Source organism: Halictus rubicundus, chromosome 8 (genome assembly GCF_050948215.1).
Source record: "Halictus rubicundus isolate RS-2024b chromosome 8, iyHalRubi1_principal, whole genome shotgun sequence".
Classification (NCBI taxonomy): domain Eukaryota; kingdom Metazoa; phylum Arthropoda; class Insecta; order Hymenoptera; family Halictidae; genus Halictus; species Halictus rubicundus.
This window is the reverse complement of record NC_135156.1, coordinates 11655339-11671577: the sequence shown is the minus strand read 5'-3', so window position 1 is coordinate 11671577 and position 16239 is coordinate 11655339. Positions and strand designations below refer to the sequence as shown.

The window sequence follows — 16239 nt, the reverse complement described above, 5'->3', positions numbered from 1 at the left end:
TTTCCAAAAATTTCCAATCAAGACCCCCCTGAAGTGTGTGCCATCAATAAACTAGATTTGATTCTATAGCAAAAACGAGTTGATGAAATTTCAAACAGGAAAATCATGTTGAAATTATTGAAGAAAGAACGACAATTTTATCTGGTACCCGTTTCTCAACAACCGATGCAGACAATTTTCCTTTTTGCACAAAGGTCTGCAGTGTAGTGATCGAACAAGTGGAGTCACTATAATTTGGCGGTGAAGGTGGCTGCACAAGGAAATGCAGTAGGAAAATGATAAATTTAGAAGTTCAGAGTGGGCAAATCCAGTTGCGTCAGGTATCAGATATGTGGATTAGTCATCGGTGTAGCGAGCGCAAGCAGCAAGTTAGTACAATGAAACGTGTTATATTTAGGTGCGCATCGGTATCGCGCATCGCAATTGTATCGCGCGCATGCGCCTCGCAGTCCGTGCTGCGATCAGTGCTGCGTGACAAACTGGCCGTTGTGTTCACGCGATATTTTCGATGAAGAAAGTATTAATACACGGACGGAAAGTGTTATCGAGCAATTAAACCCCGAAGAGAACGATAAAACGAACCTCCGCCGAAAGAATCGCCGCTGGCCCGTGGATGTTTTCGACGTGGACCTAACCTAACATTACCGGCCGGAAAAAAACACGTAGGCATTTAAGATTACACACAGTGAACGGTAAACTTTGTTGCAACCAGGACAGATTCGCCTGTGTTTTGTCGCGAGCCGTACGATATCTCGAACCATGGAGGAATAAAATTCGCTGTGAAACGTCAGAAGAAACTTCGATTTCCTTCGGCTGGCCCAGCTAAATTGAAAACAAGTCGAACCTGCAATAATTTTGCAATTTTTCCTCGCGGCTCTGCGTGGGTAAAGTAGATAAAGGTATCGGGAGATCTTGCTGTATAGTCTGTGTGTGCTATAGGCGCGTCTTCACGTGCTCATTAATTAATTGTTTCGTCGTTTTACCAACTGTCGAGAGACCTCGTTAAGGGAGTATTACCGTTTCTCGGCGTAATTTGTTGATGTGGTTCGCGAATTATTCTTTAAAAAATGAAACGAGATACGTTTGCGAAACTTCGCAGAATCGTCGTCGTATATGTGGGCTACATTTATCAATTTTTGTAAGCTCTAATCATTAAAATTAACGTAAGTATTTAATAAAGAATCACTCACCTAACCTTGTCCATTCTCCTACATCGTACCCACAATTTTTCATAAATGGCTTAACCAATCGCATTCAAATCTATCAACTACATACCTCGTCAACTCCCGAACTATGAACAATTGTATATTTTAATATTTACAATTTCAAAGTAATCTTTTTGTTTTCCGCGGTTTAAACAGCTAGACTAATTGAATCTTATTTTGAGTTGGTTTCAAAGACTTAAGCGGAAGTTACTGTGGAAGCCATTTAAACGGAATTCTTTCCACCCCTCTGTTCCTAAGTGAATAATTACGATAATCTTGATGACAACGATGCATAAAAAAATCGTGGATATAATTTATATCTATATAAATAAGTGTGCAAGGTTTCATAAAAAATTGTTGCATATTTTACGAGAAAAAAATCTCAAAGTATAAAGACACGCTGAGAAAGGGGAATATTACTGTTGACGTCAGACATCATCGGGTACTTTATAATTCGGAGTTTATCGTAATCACAATTTACCTTGAAAATCTGAAGAAAAGTAACTAACATTATTCACCTGAAAAAGATTTTCGAAAACACCGAAAATATATGTACGGGGCATTCGTTTAAAAAAATATTAAAAAATGCTACGTTTGCTGCACAAAAGCCAACAGCAAAAAACCTGTAACAAACTTTTCAGCCTGTATTTAATTAACCAAGTTTAAAGGGCACGCCATCAATCATTTCCCGTATTCAAGCATCGCATAATCTCTTCAAAAGAAGCGTTTGTTCATTCAGTGTACGCGCGAAATACAATCGTGTCCCCGACGAGACGCGAACTTGGACAAGATGGCGGCACTAACTCAGAAAATTTATGGCGTCATCAATAACTCGTCGTTCGAACTTCTTTTTCATATTTAGTTTCATATTATGTCGAATAATTTATAGTTCAAGGAAACTTCCAATCTTCTTGTTAACAATGTTCGATCTAAAGAAGAACCAATTGAACTCGCATTATAGTTTCCCGTACACTGAATGGAAAATTCTTCGTCGACGGTGTTCAGGCAGAGTTTTACTTAACCGAGCATTTATTTTCAAGCAGCCACTCCGTGACCAAAGAAAAATGGAGATCGAGACGCCGTATCTGGACGCGATTCAGTCGATCCCCGGCGAGACCATCGGCGAGAAGTATCAATGGATAGCGAAGCTGATACAGGACCGGGCCTCGGAATGCAACAGTCTAGAAGAAATAATCGAGGACCCGAAGGTACCTCGAGTATTGGCACCTCTGATACAGGTGCACGCGGCGCATATGTTGAACAAACGGGACCCAACGAACGAGAACAACTACAAAGCCATCGCGGAGGCTCTGAAGTCCGACAACGTGGAAGTTGTAACGAAAGCGCTGCAGGTCAAAAGTTTCTTCGACGGTAGCAACAAGACGTTCACGAACGTCGAGTACTTCCTCAATCAACTGTTGCCTTTAGTCTCACTGAACACCCGTACACGCATAATCAAGAATTTGTCCATTTGTTTGAAAGACACAGCGCTCGCCGAGGAGTTCTTCACTGCCATTGCCGTGTCTTACGGCCTGAAACAGGCGTTGCCTTTGCTACCTGCTTGCAGCGAGAGTTTTATGTTCGACACGGTTGTGAATAAGAATATCGTCTTGAGCCGGAAGCTGGTGAAGACGATCTTCCGCAAGTATCCCGACTTCATCGTGCGCTATTTCAGATTGAGCAAGTCGAGCAACGACCCCAACGATAGGAACCTCCACAAGGTGGACATTCGCTACATGAGCGATTTCCTGGCAGCCCTGGTCAAGAAAAGACTGAGTTCGTTCGTCGAACTGTTCGAGATGCACGAGAACATGTACGTAAAGCTTAGCAAAAAGCAGGCCGTGTGTTTCCTGAAGAATGGGAAGGATCACCTCCTGAAGAAACCGAAGTTGTTCATAAAACTAGTGCCGCTGCAGATGATCAGCGTTTCGCGCATGGAGGTCATGTTCCCGAAGCTGTTCCCAGAGAAGCTGGCGAACTTCGACACGGATACGATGCTGAATTACCTGACTTACTATCCAGAGGAGAAGAAAGCTGACCTCCTGATCAAGTCTTACCGCGATGTCTATGGGAAAAACATCCTGGACGAGAGCAGGTCGGTGACGGCCAATCTGATGTGTCTGTTGTCAGCCGAGGAAAGGATAAGACAAGCCAGAATCAAGATAGAGAAGGAAATTGGCTTGCAGAACTACGGGGTCGAGGACTACAGACACACATGGAGATGTTACCTGCCCACCAACGAGGCAATACCCAAGATCAAGGAAGAGATCGCGAAGAGTCCGGAGTTGGAACGCAGGGCAGCCCTAGTCTCCCAAATGATCTACAGTTGCAGAGTGAACTGCGACGATCAAGCTCTGCTGGAGGTCCTGACGTACGTCAGGGACAGACACAAGAACGAGAATTCCATGTTCTTGTTGAGGGTTCTTGAGGATTTGATGAAACTCTACAACCTTCCCCGCGTCAACAAGGACGTATGGGCAGTCTTGATGGACATCATACTGCGCGCTCACGTGAAAGACGACCTGAGAGTTTCGAGCTGCACCAGCATCAAGATCATCGAAGCCGCCCTTCACTTTAGGATCATAAACGAACAACCGATCGACAAGGAGATCGATATACTGGTTGATCTGAAGTCCAAGAAGTACGAGGTGTGGAACGTACTTAAAAAGTACCCTGAGTATGAGAGGAGGTGTTTGGAAGCCTGCATAACTGTATTTTCTCAACGCTTTAGCTCTAACACGAGGTCTTATCCGGCGGACAAGGATGGAACGTTGCGCGATCTCGTCACGTCCATCTACGACTTCAACACTACTCACGTGAAGAAGAACACTCGAGTGGAGCCGATGTCCATCAAGAACTACCCTTGGCTGGTCAAGGAAATCGAGAGGATAGTACAGACGAACGATGTGCATAACTCCTACGTAATTGAGAGCTTGAAAAGCATTCTGCGTACGAACGAGAAGGTCCTCGGCGAACGTCTCTTCGGGAAGGAAGCGCCGGAGGATCTTGAACTTTTCGCGTTGTTGAAGACAAACCCGAAGCTCGTCCTGTCGATGTGGAAAGAGTGTTTGAAGGCTTTCGCAAAACATTACTACTACAGTAGATCCGCGATAAAATTTATGAGAACTGCCCGATGGTACAACGAGATCCCGGTGAAGTTCTTGCAGCAGAGTCTCCAGGACATGAGCTCCCAAAAGGGAAACGCCTGTCTAGCCTCTATAGCCTTGCTGGTCCACGGTCACACATTGGTCAAGATTCTCGAGCCACTGATGCCTACGAACCAGATGCTCGACATTCACCACGAAAAGGCGAAGAACAACTACAATGACATTTTTGGAGCCATCAACTGCGCAATATACTCCAACCCACCGATCCCCTTCTCACTGCTGTGCCGATACTGCGAAGGAGACTTCTTTTCGATGGGTCTGATGGCCATGGTGAACCTGTGCAGAAGAAGCTTGCTACCGTACGTCCTCTCCTACGCCCGGACACTAGCCACTCAAAGAGTGTCCGTCCGGAAGCACGGAGTGAGAGTGATGCACTTGGTAGCACCGCGGGATCAGCTCCATCAGTTCCTCCTGTCCGAATGGAAGACCGAGGAGCACTACTCGATCCGGGAAGTCCTTTTCTCCACCGCGAGGAAGTTATTCTGCGAAGAACCCGGGCCCACCACCTGGTCCCTGATCAGTCAGATGGTCTGCGCGTTGGACAAGAACAACACCAGCGCCATTTCGGACGCGATTAGGATGATCCCCTCGGTCTCCGACAAGTACGTCGCGGATTTCGTGAAAATGATACTGGACGTCGTAGACAAGCTACCAGAAGAAAGCGGGGACTGGCTTAGCACCAGCCTGATCTCAGCCATCAGTCCGAGCGTCTGCAACCTCCTGCCCGAAGAGCTGAACGAGCTAATCCTGCGGAGGTTTTTACTCGTCCAGTCGATGAACTCCGCCGGCGCTGCTACGAGCTTCGCGCAGACCTCGTACCTAATGGCCGCTGGAGACAAGTTCGAGTCCCGGATGAAGACCTTCACCGACGTGTTCGTGGAGGCTGTGAGGTCCAGGTGGAACGTGCCACATCCGAAGAAGCCGCACTTCCTCACCACGAATTACGGTCTCCGTTTGTTCATCAAGCGTTTGGTCTTCGATCTAGACGGGAGCGATCAGCTGCGGGTGTTGGATGGGATCCTGAACGCGTTCCTCAAAGCGCTGACTCCGCAGATGGACCCAACCACGTATTTGATGTTGTTCTTCAGGAGGGAACAGCTAGCTGCGAACACGCCGAAGGACTTCGGCCTGAACCTGGGCCGGAAACTGCAAGAGCTGCTGAGTACTTTCTCTCCTCTGTTTATCGGCTTCATGGCGGACGTCTTGAAGAGTCTGCTATCTCAGAGAGACTTCGCACCATACGACAGGGACTACTCGAGATTAGAGGTCATCGAGGGATTAGTTGAGATTGGGACCGCGGAGGCTACTGTAATCGCGGCAGGCTTGATGACTCCGGTGGTCGAGAAGCAGTACGTGCAGAGATACGATGATTTGATGACCAAATTCTTGCAACACGAGCATCCAGCGGTTAAAAGTATCGCCTGTGATCATGTTAACCAAGCGAACAACAGCAATTTCTATTTCGAAAATGAGTAAACTTTGAATCGCCGCTATTCCGGAATACTTCCCGATGGGATCCGGCTATTAGTTTATTTATTGTTGATACTGTTTGTCGTTATTGTGATAATGAACTGACGCGTAGACTTAAGGAACGGAAGCAACTCGCGCAATTGTTGTACTCTGTAAACGTTTTCAGATACGGTTGCCATATTTTATTTGTTGTTTTTATTTTTGGAAAATACATTGAAAACGAATCTGTATTAAAAATCGGTGCACCGAAACGTATTTTTCTATATGGAAGAGATAGAATGATATATTTTTCGCGCGTTTAAACATGATATTTATAAGACAGATCGCGGAGCTATAAACTTTGTGTATACTTAAATAATATTATACTTCTCTACACATTCCTATGTACTTTGTTTATACATATACATGCTTATATCTGTACTATTAAAGATATGTAAAGACTGATTATATTTTCTTATTCTACTTAACCCTGTACCTTTACACCCTCGATTAACACGTTTAGCGTTATATGTATGTACACAAGTAATACGATTATTCAAAAATTCATCTCTGTACTGATACATTGATTCAAGATTTTTTAAATAAATAGAGTACGGATTTTCATGCAAATTAAAAATTATCGGCAGTAAGATACAGGAGCAACATAGATATTTATTTCTATTCTTAATCAGCTGAAAGTAACACGAATAATTTGAATGTTTTCTGATCTTAATTTTTCGATTCTTATTTCACTGAGTAGAGTTACTTGAATCTTGTTGGAATTGTATGCAAACGAATTTCAAAGGGAAATATACAGAATTATAAATATGACTTACGTGAGGCATCGAAACCGGTGATGAAATTTGGACATGGTGCGTATACGGTTGTACCAGCTGGGGTGTTAGGCCAACAGGACCATCCGTCGAATGTTATTCTACAATACGGCTCTGGAAAAAGAAATAAGTGTTACAATTGCAGTTCTTTGTGCTAAGTAAAAATTTTCTCAATCAATTATAAGGAACAGGTATCGCATAGAAATTCACTTCTTGTCTTAACCCTCGGACGAGGCCTGAGAAAATGGCGGAAAATCTAAATAACTACAATTGTGTTGTTTTTACAACGCAATGTAAAATAGTCACTTTTAGTGCGCCGTAAATCTAGTGTTAAAAGAACATAAAAATGTCAATGTACGTAAGCATCTTTGAAATGTTTGAACGATACAGTTTAAAGACTGAAGGTTACCGACATTCCGGGAGTCAGTCTTCCGAGTCCGCACAAAGGAAATCCAAAGGAAAGCTTCGCGACTTACGACCACAAGTAGCACGGAGTTTCTCCGCAATCACAGATCTCAGCACTTCGTTTTCCCGGCGGTAACTTTACTGCTGCTACAAGCAACACGACCGAAATTCCCATCGATCCCACGAAAGTTTCACAGTTTGACCGCTGGAATTTCCAACGCGCGCAGACCAACGAAATCTTCAATCGGTAGATATTTAACTCGCAAGTTAACCGGCCAAGTAATTAAAAGCGAAACGTCTGCATATGCAGCAGCCTCCCCGGGGGATGCCGCAGGAAAATTGAAGCTGAAACGAACGGTGGAATGAAATAATGCAATCAAGAACCGACGCACAGATGTTGTCCGCTTCTAAACTGGTCGTACTGCGATTATCCGTTTCCGTCTGACACCCGGACTTTAATCCGCCATTTCGTGACAATCACACGGCATTCGGATTTTCATTAGAATCCTACACTTTGCAAGTACAACAAATAAATAATATAATATGAAATGTTTTATTGTCTGACGTTATCATGTTATCTCCTCGCCGATTAGGTAGCAACATTTAGTTGTGACTCATTGCGAATACAAATAACTGCGATTAAATCGAACCTAGATATTTTTGTAGCTATTTAGTATTTGTAGATTCTCTAATCTGTTAATAAATGGAAAGAAGATGTCGAGGAGAATCATGTTATCTCCTCGCCGATTAGGTAACAAAATTTAGTTGTGACTCATTGCGAATACAAATAACTGCGATTAAATCGAATCTAGATATTTGTAGCTACTTGACATTTGTAGATTCTCTAATCTGTTAGTAAATGGAAAGAAGATGTCGAGGAGAATCATGTTATCTCCTCGCCGATTAGGTAACAAAATTTAGTTGTGACTCATTGCGAATACAAATAACTGCGATTAAATCGAACCTAGATATTTTTGTAGCTATTTAGTATTTGTAGATTCTCTAATCTGTTAATAAATGGAAAGAAAATGTCGAGGAGAATCGAAAATGTGTTACGACTAAATATTTCGCATCTGTACATTAACAAAATGAATATAGTAAGAACGTCATAAAATAGGTGTTGATGAGGTCGAAAAAAGTTTCACAAGACGTCAGTAACACGAACTACCCGCGCACAATCAATGTCGCGAAGCTCGAGTCGCTTCAAAGAACAGATCGTGGCAACAGTACGAACTGAACTTTGTATCTAATTAACATGTCCGCAGAGACCTGCGAAATTGAATCATGTCGACAAAGCTAGTGACGATCCAAATCCAACTGGGTAATAAACAGTCCTTTTTGCAGAATTCAATCAGCTTCCTTCAGCCATAATTCCGTTTGATCCCTCGGTGGTCTCTGATGAGAGACGAAGGAATTAATCACTTCGTCTCGGCGCGGAGGATTTCCGGAATCATCGTCTGCGTATTAATTGAATTATTCCTACACTGTTTCAATTTGCTTTTGTGCAACAACGCGTTCCTTCAACGTGCTTTATTTTCAATATTCAGGCAAGACGACACGATACTCTATGGCGAAAGAAAAGCATTTTTAATTATTAGTACATTAACATTCTACTATTGGTACGACTTAGAAGGCTAATATATTTTTTGTACAATTCGATAGTAGCAAACGTGTAGGTGTGCAAATTTTCCCCGTGAAATTTTTCCTTTGATTTTTATAGTAGCTAAATTAATTTATCCTAATACAATTTATGTTATAGAAATTAATGATTAACGTTGAAAATCCAAGAAGGGAAAGAAGTAATATGAGAGCCCATCATTTCCTTGGAACGCGCGTTTCTCGTGGACTTTTAATTATCGGTGCACTAAAATTAGTATTGATAGAATACGGAAGGCTGATATATGTGTGTACGCGATCCACGAGTTTGTCGGAAAGTAGGGAACGTTTCGCGACGCTTCGTTAATCGCGGACGTGCAAACTTTTCTTGGCGAAATGGTTACACTCGAGGAATCATGGCGCGGAACACCGCCGACATATGTAACTCTTATTAATACAAACGCCGCGTGCACCACTTGTAACTTAAATTACACGCGGATGCATTTTCTGCCACGACACAGCCGACAGAAATTACTGGCCGAAGGTAGTTGTAATTAACGTGACCAGAAAGTTGATGACTCTCCTAGACGGCGTCGCGGTTCCGCGCGGAAATAAAGAGTGACGCGCGTACGTCCCCAATATGTTTTCGCCCATCGGCCAAGGAATTTCATTATTATTATGACAGCTGGGTCCGACATGCATTTCCCACTGGAACACGAAATTCGCTTCTACTCCGGTCATTAACCACGGCAAATTTTTCGCCACGCGTTAGAGATACGCAATACTTCATACTCTTCCGCCGCTGTCGCAACGTGACTCAACAGACATGGCGGACGTGCGGGACGATTCCACGGCGCGTCCGCAGGATGATTCCGTGTGTAAACGTTTAAGCAAAAATCAGGAATTCAGGATTTATCGAATCAGTCAAAATGATTTTCTTTCGCAAATACTGAAAATAATAAAAATTGTATGAAATTGCATTGTGTATTAATCGAAATCCAACTTTCCAGACAACAATGTTATTCCGCAGCGGAACGAATCAGTCGAATATGCTCCGATTGTTTTAAACCAGTGTCAATTTCCGTCAAAGGCGAAGACGGCGGATTTCTCCGGACAATGGGAACGGTTCACGGTTGGAATAATAAATCTTCTCGGCGAGTTCGAATTTATTGGCCACCGGGAACTATGTAATTCGCGAGCGGCCTGTCTTATTTCCACTTCTTCTTTTTTTCTCCCCGTCCCGGTGCGATTTCCTGGATTAATTCGAAAGTAATTTCACGCGTAATCAGGTCTCGATTGCCTGGCGATTTGTCTTCGGCGAACAGTCGCAATAACACGACGATTTAAATCGCGACTGTGGAGCGAAACAATATTTCAGAAACATACTTCGTTTGCAGGCGTCGCCGAAGAATGAACGGGACCCTCAGGAAAGGAAACCACAGTTGAAAGATAATTACGTTCGAGAATGATTTCTACTCGGGAGATGAAGCAAACACGAGAGACCCTAATTTTTCTTTGCTTCATTATGTTAATGTCTACGCGATACATGGCGATATCTCGTATGCACTGTCTTTTTAAATGCATTCATGAACCAGCTTTGGGTATTATTGAAGCGATGCATTTGGAAAATGAAAATTTGAATAATTTACCACATCATTCGACTAGATATTATTTCGATATAACTGCGTTGGTTTATTTGCATATGAAAATCATTTCTCTCTAGATTATTTCATTGCTTCGCTGTCAAGTGAAATACTTTTGTGTTTCGTATTTGAATGAATTATTTAAATACACTTTAGCGAAACCCAGAATAATTTTGTAGCAGACGTGGCTATACTATCAACAAGTTTTCCGTGTCTGAGTTTTCGTTACTTTAATTGAATGATTAAATTAATTCGAATATGAAATTATTCCGCTCAAAATGAAGTTACTTTCGTCAGTATCGTTTTTAAAATGAAAACAATAAATTGGTTAAAAGACAGATCACTATTTGGAATTGTTTTTGATTTTATCCTACGTAAAATATTCCTTAGTCCGTTCTGCACAAACATTCACAACTTTGTTATTTTAATACATTCAGGACTTTAATGTTTTATGCGTTTTACCTAAGGTGGAGCACATTTCATATTTTATGCAGAATTACAATGACTATACGTATACATACGTTGCTAGCACTCTGATAAAAATATAATTACGCATCTCCTACGTGTTGCCATTCATTAGCATAATGAATCCAAAATGAGTTTATAAATTGTAATTATTGCTAACGAGAGACAATACGTAACGGACGAAATTTTATCGGCAATAAAGCAATTTGAAAAATTGTACGCGGTGCAGAAGTGCTTCTCTATTGCATTTACAATGTTTAAATCAATGCTGGGAGCGGAACTGATCGAGAGATAGGCAATCGATTCGTATTTCCCTGCTCCGACACAAAAGCGCAACTTTGACGTACACGGCTGTAGGTACGAGATGCACTTTATTTGCAGCGCTCTCGGTGCAGCTGTCTGCATTAGCTGCTCTATCGATTCTCTCATCGAGTGTCGGGACACGCTGGGCGTCGCGTACTTTTTACTACCCTCCGAGGAGTTTCGAGGAAACCTACTAATTAACAGACGAAATGCAGAACAGAATTCGCTTTTCACCGAGATGATAAAAAATGTTGTGGTATTTGCCGGATGCTTAATTACGCATCTGCATTTGTCAGCGCAAAACACGCGTCAAACTTTTTGTTCGCGCTTATCAATTTCTTTTTAATCCGCGTTTCATGTTCGCACAACAGTGAACATATACATATGAAAACATTTTCAAACGGATTTTGTTAACGGTGACAGTTCACAGTGAAGGGTTTTGTGGATATTTCGTACGTGTTATTTAACCAGTCTCTCGATTTTATTAAATTTTGTGCAACCAATTCGACGAATGCTACATGTTGAAAATTGCACATACAATTTTTACATTTTCCTGCTACTCTCGAGTTACATTTGTTGCAAATATTCTGCAAGGAATATAATTATGGACGACCTGTTAGAATTTTTCACCTGGTGGCATACCATTTGTGTTTTAATATTTTTGAAGATTATAACTTGCAATATCACAGCTGATCATCTCTGCTTATTATCTCTGTTGGCACCCACGCGATATAAACTACATAAACAAGAGAAAATTAAATATTAAATATCAATAGAAAAGAAAACGTATCAGTATATCCTAGTCAAACGATGCCACTTAAATTTAAATTTGAGTACAACGAAGTAAATCAAAAAACTGTTTAACTTATACGTCTTTTTGTGGAACGAGGAAGTTTTTATACCCACCGGTGAATGAATATGAAATTAGCAAGTGTCGACAGGCGTCACGAACAGCACCCACGATGTTCCCGTGCAGATGGAGTGCCATCTGTTTCTGAGAATTACGAACAAGGTTTTATGTGGGTGACATAATTCTGTATCTATCTTTCAAAATTAATTTCGTTCACAATACGATCGTTTGAAACGAGCTTCGTTCGAATTTGTACGATCCGAAAAAGTTCGAGCAGCAGTCCCCGTGTTTGATCTTCCGGGATAATTTGGTAGTCGACGCGTTAACTAATTTTCTCGTCCATAAGCGTTTGCCGAGAAGCCACTGCCACACGAAGGTCGTCGAAACAAAAGTTCGAACAAAGTTCGTCGCAGATATCATCATCTGCAGCAGCCTAAAACATTTATAGAGGCAGCGGCCTGTTATCTGGATCCCGTTCTCCATAAATCACCGCTTAAAAACGCAAATTTGCATAAAGATCCCAGGGAAACCTCGGAATCGCAACCGATCTTAATGGACCCGTGTACGATGTCGGAGAGCCTGGAAAATTTAATCGGCTCATCTGCAACTGTTTACCCCATCAAATACGCATTAGGGTGCTGTTTGCAGTCGAAACTCATAGACCACTTACGGAGTCGCCATTCTCGAGTAGGAATTATCGTAGGGCACGAGCGAACGAGTCGATACCTAGGAAACCTTCGCCACCCCATGAGACCTGGACTCTAACCCCGATTCCCGAGGATCGCCGGAGGGGGTTTGTACTACTCGGATCCGAATGGCAATCGCAAAGTGGCCGAACTGCTGACTATGGCAGCTAGTCACGAGATCCCGTGACTACAACGGCCAGCGGTCGTTCAAAGCGATTCTGAAGTCCGTGTGAATCTGGTAGAATTCGGTTTGGACCGCGGGGACAAATTAAGGTCCCCTTTGGAAAATAGACGTCCTAGGATACTATAGAATACTTTGATTAAATCGGTTGGCTACGGAATGTCGCAGTGCCGCCATAAAGGGACTACGGGAACTGTGCAAATCGACAATTGCACGGGTTGGCCTGAGCTATTCGTCTACGGTGACAACGAACATCCAGAAACGCGAACAGTTTAACCTCACGCTTGGACATTATAGAAATTGATCGTTTGAAAAATTACTCGGATGAAATATATTATCCTATTTGGCTAGGAAAAAGATGACTATTTGAACAGTCAGATACGTTTCTCAAAATTATTTGAATTTCACTCGAAATGGGATTTCAGTAAGTTATTAATAATAATGATTAAATATTAAATAAAAATTGAGTAATAGTTAGACGAAAGGTCCTTCCGTTTAATATCGTCTTCAGAAATGTCTTGTTTAATAGTCGACCGCGTTTCTTTTAATGTCTGCATACTCTCTGCATATTTTGCATAATTCGCATACGCTTTAATGAATTTTCATGGGCGCATCGGCGCAGTTAGGAACGGGACCGTCGTAGAGATCTCTCTCCTAACCGTACAAGTATAATGCCTGGTATTAAGAGGCACTCTGTAATATATTACGATTATTCAATGTGTAATTCTTAATTAACCGCACGGGAATGTTCTTAATACAGAAAGCGAGACATAATTTACGAGTGTAGTCTGCGAGGACGTGACATTTTGCGGAAAACTGACACGGAAAGTGTATAAAACATTCAGCACCGAAAGTTTGAGTTTCCACCGAGCTATTTATACCGCCGTCAGTTTATTCTTTGATCTGTTAAAAAATTCCAAACGTCACACTTGTTCTTCTCAATTTTTAGTATTCCCATTTTCCAAGCAAATCTTGTGCTTGTATTTCCTCCTTGTGTGATTGTTTCTTGTATTCTGAATTAATGTTCTCATGCAAAAACAAGGTGTTTTATTTTTGTGCGAGTTAACAAATAAGGCAGTTCCCACGTTCATATTTTTCACAATTGTTTCCTGTGTTTCAAAGGAATTTTCTTATACAAACGAGATATGTATTTTTGTGTGAATTGACAATGGCTGTTCTTTGGAGGTTTCAGCTGATTCTATGGTCATCTGCCATTTCACATTGACCTTGGGAAACTATTTGGTTCCGTTCCAATTCAATTCACAAAGATAGATTGCGCCCAATCGGAGCACGTGCAGATCTGGTGTAGTGTATATTGCATAATGGGAAACACGTTGAGAGCTCGCCGCGTGCAACAAATCGTCGAGCTGATCGCTGTTGACGAGGAAATATCGGTGAATTGCGAGCAGTTAGGGACACTTTGTTCATATTAAATTTTATTCTTACCAACAATGCAGAAATAGCATATGGAACTCGCAATCGGTTCAGCAATTTTTCTACACAGTCTCGAACAGTGAAAGTTTTAAACCTGTCTTAACGTCGAAACTTAAATTTTGTTAAAAACGAACTGTAACGTTCGGTCAGGTATACCGAGTAATTTTTTGCTGAGTAATCAATACTTCGACAACTCTGCACGATAATTAATTACCAATTATTTCGGCTTCTAAATCAAATTATCGGAAGATTTCCCGAAGCTATCGGAAATCCATATTAAACAATTTTTTCGCGCGCAATCGTCGCGAAATGTATGAGATTCCGATGGCAATTTGAGAGTGAAGATGACAAGAAAAACGGTCAGAACAGCTGCCACCGACACTATCTTACCGGGGAGAACACTTTTAACTGGATTAACGACCTGCTGGAAGTTCATCGAAGAATAATTGAACGCAGAGCGGGCCGTGTTTAATCATTTTAAAAATGCGTAAACACTTGACGAGATCGATGGACGCTGTTCAACTTTTAAATCACGAAACTTATCGCGCGCCTTAACCCTTTAATCTTGCGATAATGAACGTTACAGCATCTGCGCCTGCCGCGCCTCCACTCGAAATTGTTTCCATTAGCGTAAACAAAGTAGAAAATGGCGCTTACTGCGAGGTTTTGTGAACTTAAAAAATCCCTTATGTGTCGCGTAAAAAATGTGATTACGAAAATGTTGCATGCCGACGAGTTTTTTCTTGCTGTTTACCTTTGTTATTATTTTAATAAAAGTTTCCTTTCCAAAGAAGTATTTTTAGTACAGCGAGATTTTCAAAGAAATTATATTTGGTATAAAACCGAAACTGTTGTCAACCCTTTATAATTGACAATTATCGAGCAAATTTTTACTGATCCTTAACATAACAGAAGTGTAACTTTTGTTTCGTTGTTATTACTTTACTTTATTACGTCGACTCTTTGTTTTCTTCTAAACGGAAAAAGTACAACATTTTTATGCAACAAAATTCTTATGATTCTTTGTCGTTCATGTTTTCAGAAAATATTAAACTTTACAAGGGATGTTACTAATGATTCGTGCATCTTCGTTGGAAACGCGCAAAATAATAGAAAAATCTTCTCGCACGACAATGTCCAATGGAAAGCTTTGTTGTGTTCGCGCGTAATTAATGACGCCACGGTTTAATAAACCACAATTACGGTATAGGTGACACCAGGTTCTATTCTCTTTTTCCTTTGACGCTCCGCGTAAACAATTTCATTCGATATTTTACCCAAATAATTTGTTTAAATATTCTGTATTAAATGAACAAAACAGCATCAACAATTTGCTTTATTATTTATATATTTATGTATATGGGTAATCCATGTGTTATACGTGTGGATCATTAACGGCGAAACTGCGCGCTAATTCTAGAAGTCCGTTTATGTGCGCCAATTAAGAGATTACTCACCCCTCCGTCAAATGAAAGCGATAATAAGGCAGCTGCATAGAAGCCTTGAACATCATTGTTCCCGCCGCGGCTTTCGTATGAAGCTGTTGTGCTAATCATTTAATCACTGGTCCGCCTGATACCGAATCGAAATCAGACAAGTTTCTCAACGCGAAGACACACCCAATTACCCAATTGATATAATGATTTTCCGTGCGTCGTTGAAGACGAATGTTAACAAGAGATAACACGATACACGCGCGATGCAGGAAATTATACAATTTCCGAGTAGAATCGACTATTATTATTTACTATTAAACTGTGGATTTTTACGTAAAATAGGAATTTTCAACTGTACGAAACAGAAATTAAATAAAAATAAATTGTTTCTCTTAATCATTTTCATGAGTCGCAAACAGGGTAACAATATTCTTCAGTTCTCCTAATGTTACAGTTTTGCATTGGTCCAATCCATTTCTGTCGTACTTATTATTTTTAGTGTGATGGGTTCTGCGACATTTTGAAGAAGATCGAATCTCGATAAAAATTTTTGGATCCTGTAGCGAACTGCGAAAAAATGGGACAA

The 16239-nt window shown here is 41.3% G+C and overlaps 2 protein-coding genes across 16 annotated transcripts in view; one reads left to right on the top strand and one right to left on the bottom strand.

Annotated features, from left to right (window-relative positions):
* Dh31-r (Diuretic hormone 31 Receptor) overlaps positions 1-16239 on the bottom strand; it is a 147042-nt gene that overhangs the window by 56222 nt on the left and 74581 nt on the right. For all 12 annotated transcript variants that reach the window (XM_076791486.1, XM_076791485.1, XM_076791487.1 and 9 more), the window contains one exon: positions 6658-6768. In XM_076791486.1, coding sequence (XP_076647601.1) covers positions 6658-6768 — 111 coding nt within the window. The remainder of the gene's footprint in view (positions 1-6657; positions 6769-16239) is intronic.
* On the top strand, positions 321-6286 carry LOC143356080 (uncharacterized). Of its 4 annotated transcripts, none has more exons than XM_076791469.1 (2): positions 321-1163; positions 2246-6286. In XM_076791469.1, exon 2 carries the CDS (start codon positions 2270-2272, stop codon positions 5846-5848), a length of 3579 nt encoding a protein of 1192 aa, XP_076647584.1. In that variant the 5' UTR covers positions 321-1163; positions 2246-2269; the 3' UTR covers positions 5849-6286. The 4 variants fall into 4 exon arrangements, with proteins under 4 accessions (XP_076647584.1, XP_076647586.1, XP_076647585.1 ...); XM_076791471.1 differs by having other exon boundaries at positions 322-899; positions 2249-6286; XM_076791470.1 differs by having other exon boundaries at positions 322-899.

What these genes read in the sequence shown, in the direction of transcription:
- LOC143356080 (XM_076791469.1), top strand. Translation starts at nt 2,270, where the DNA reads ATGGAGATCGAGACGCCGTATCTGGACGCGATTCAGTCGATCCCCGGC.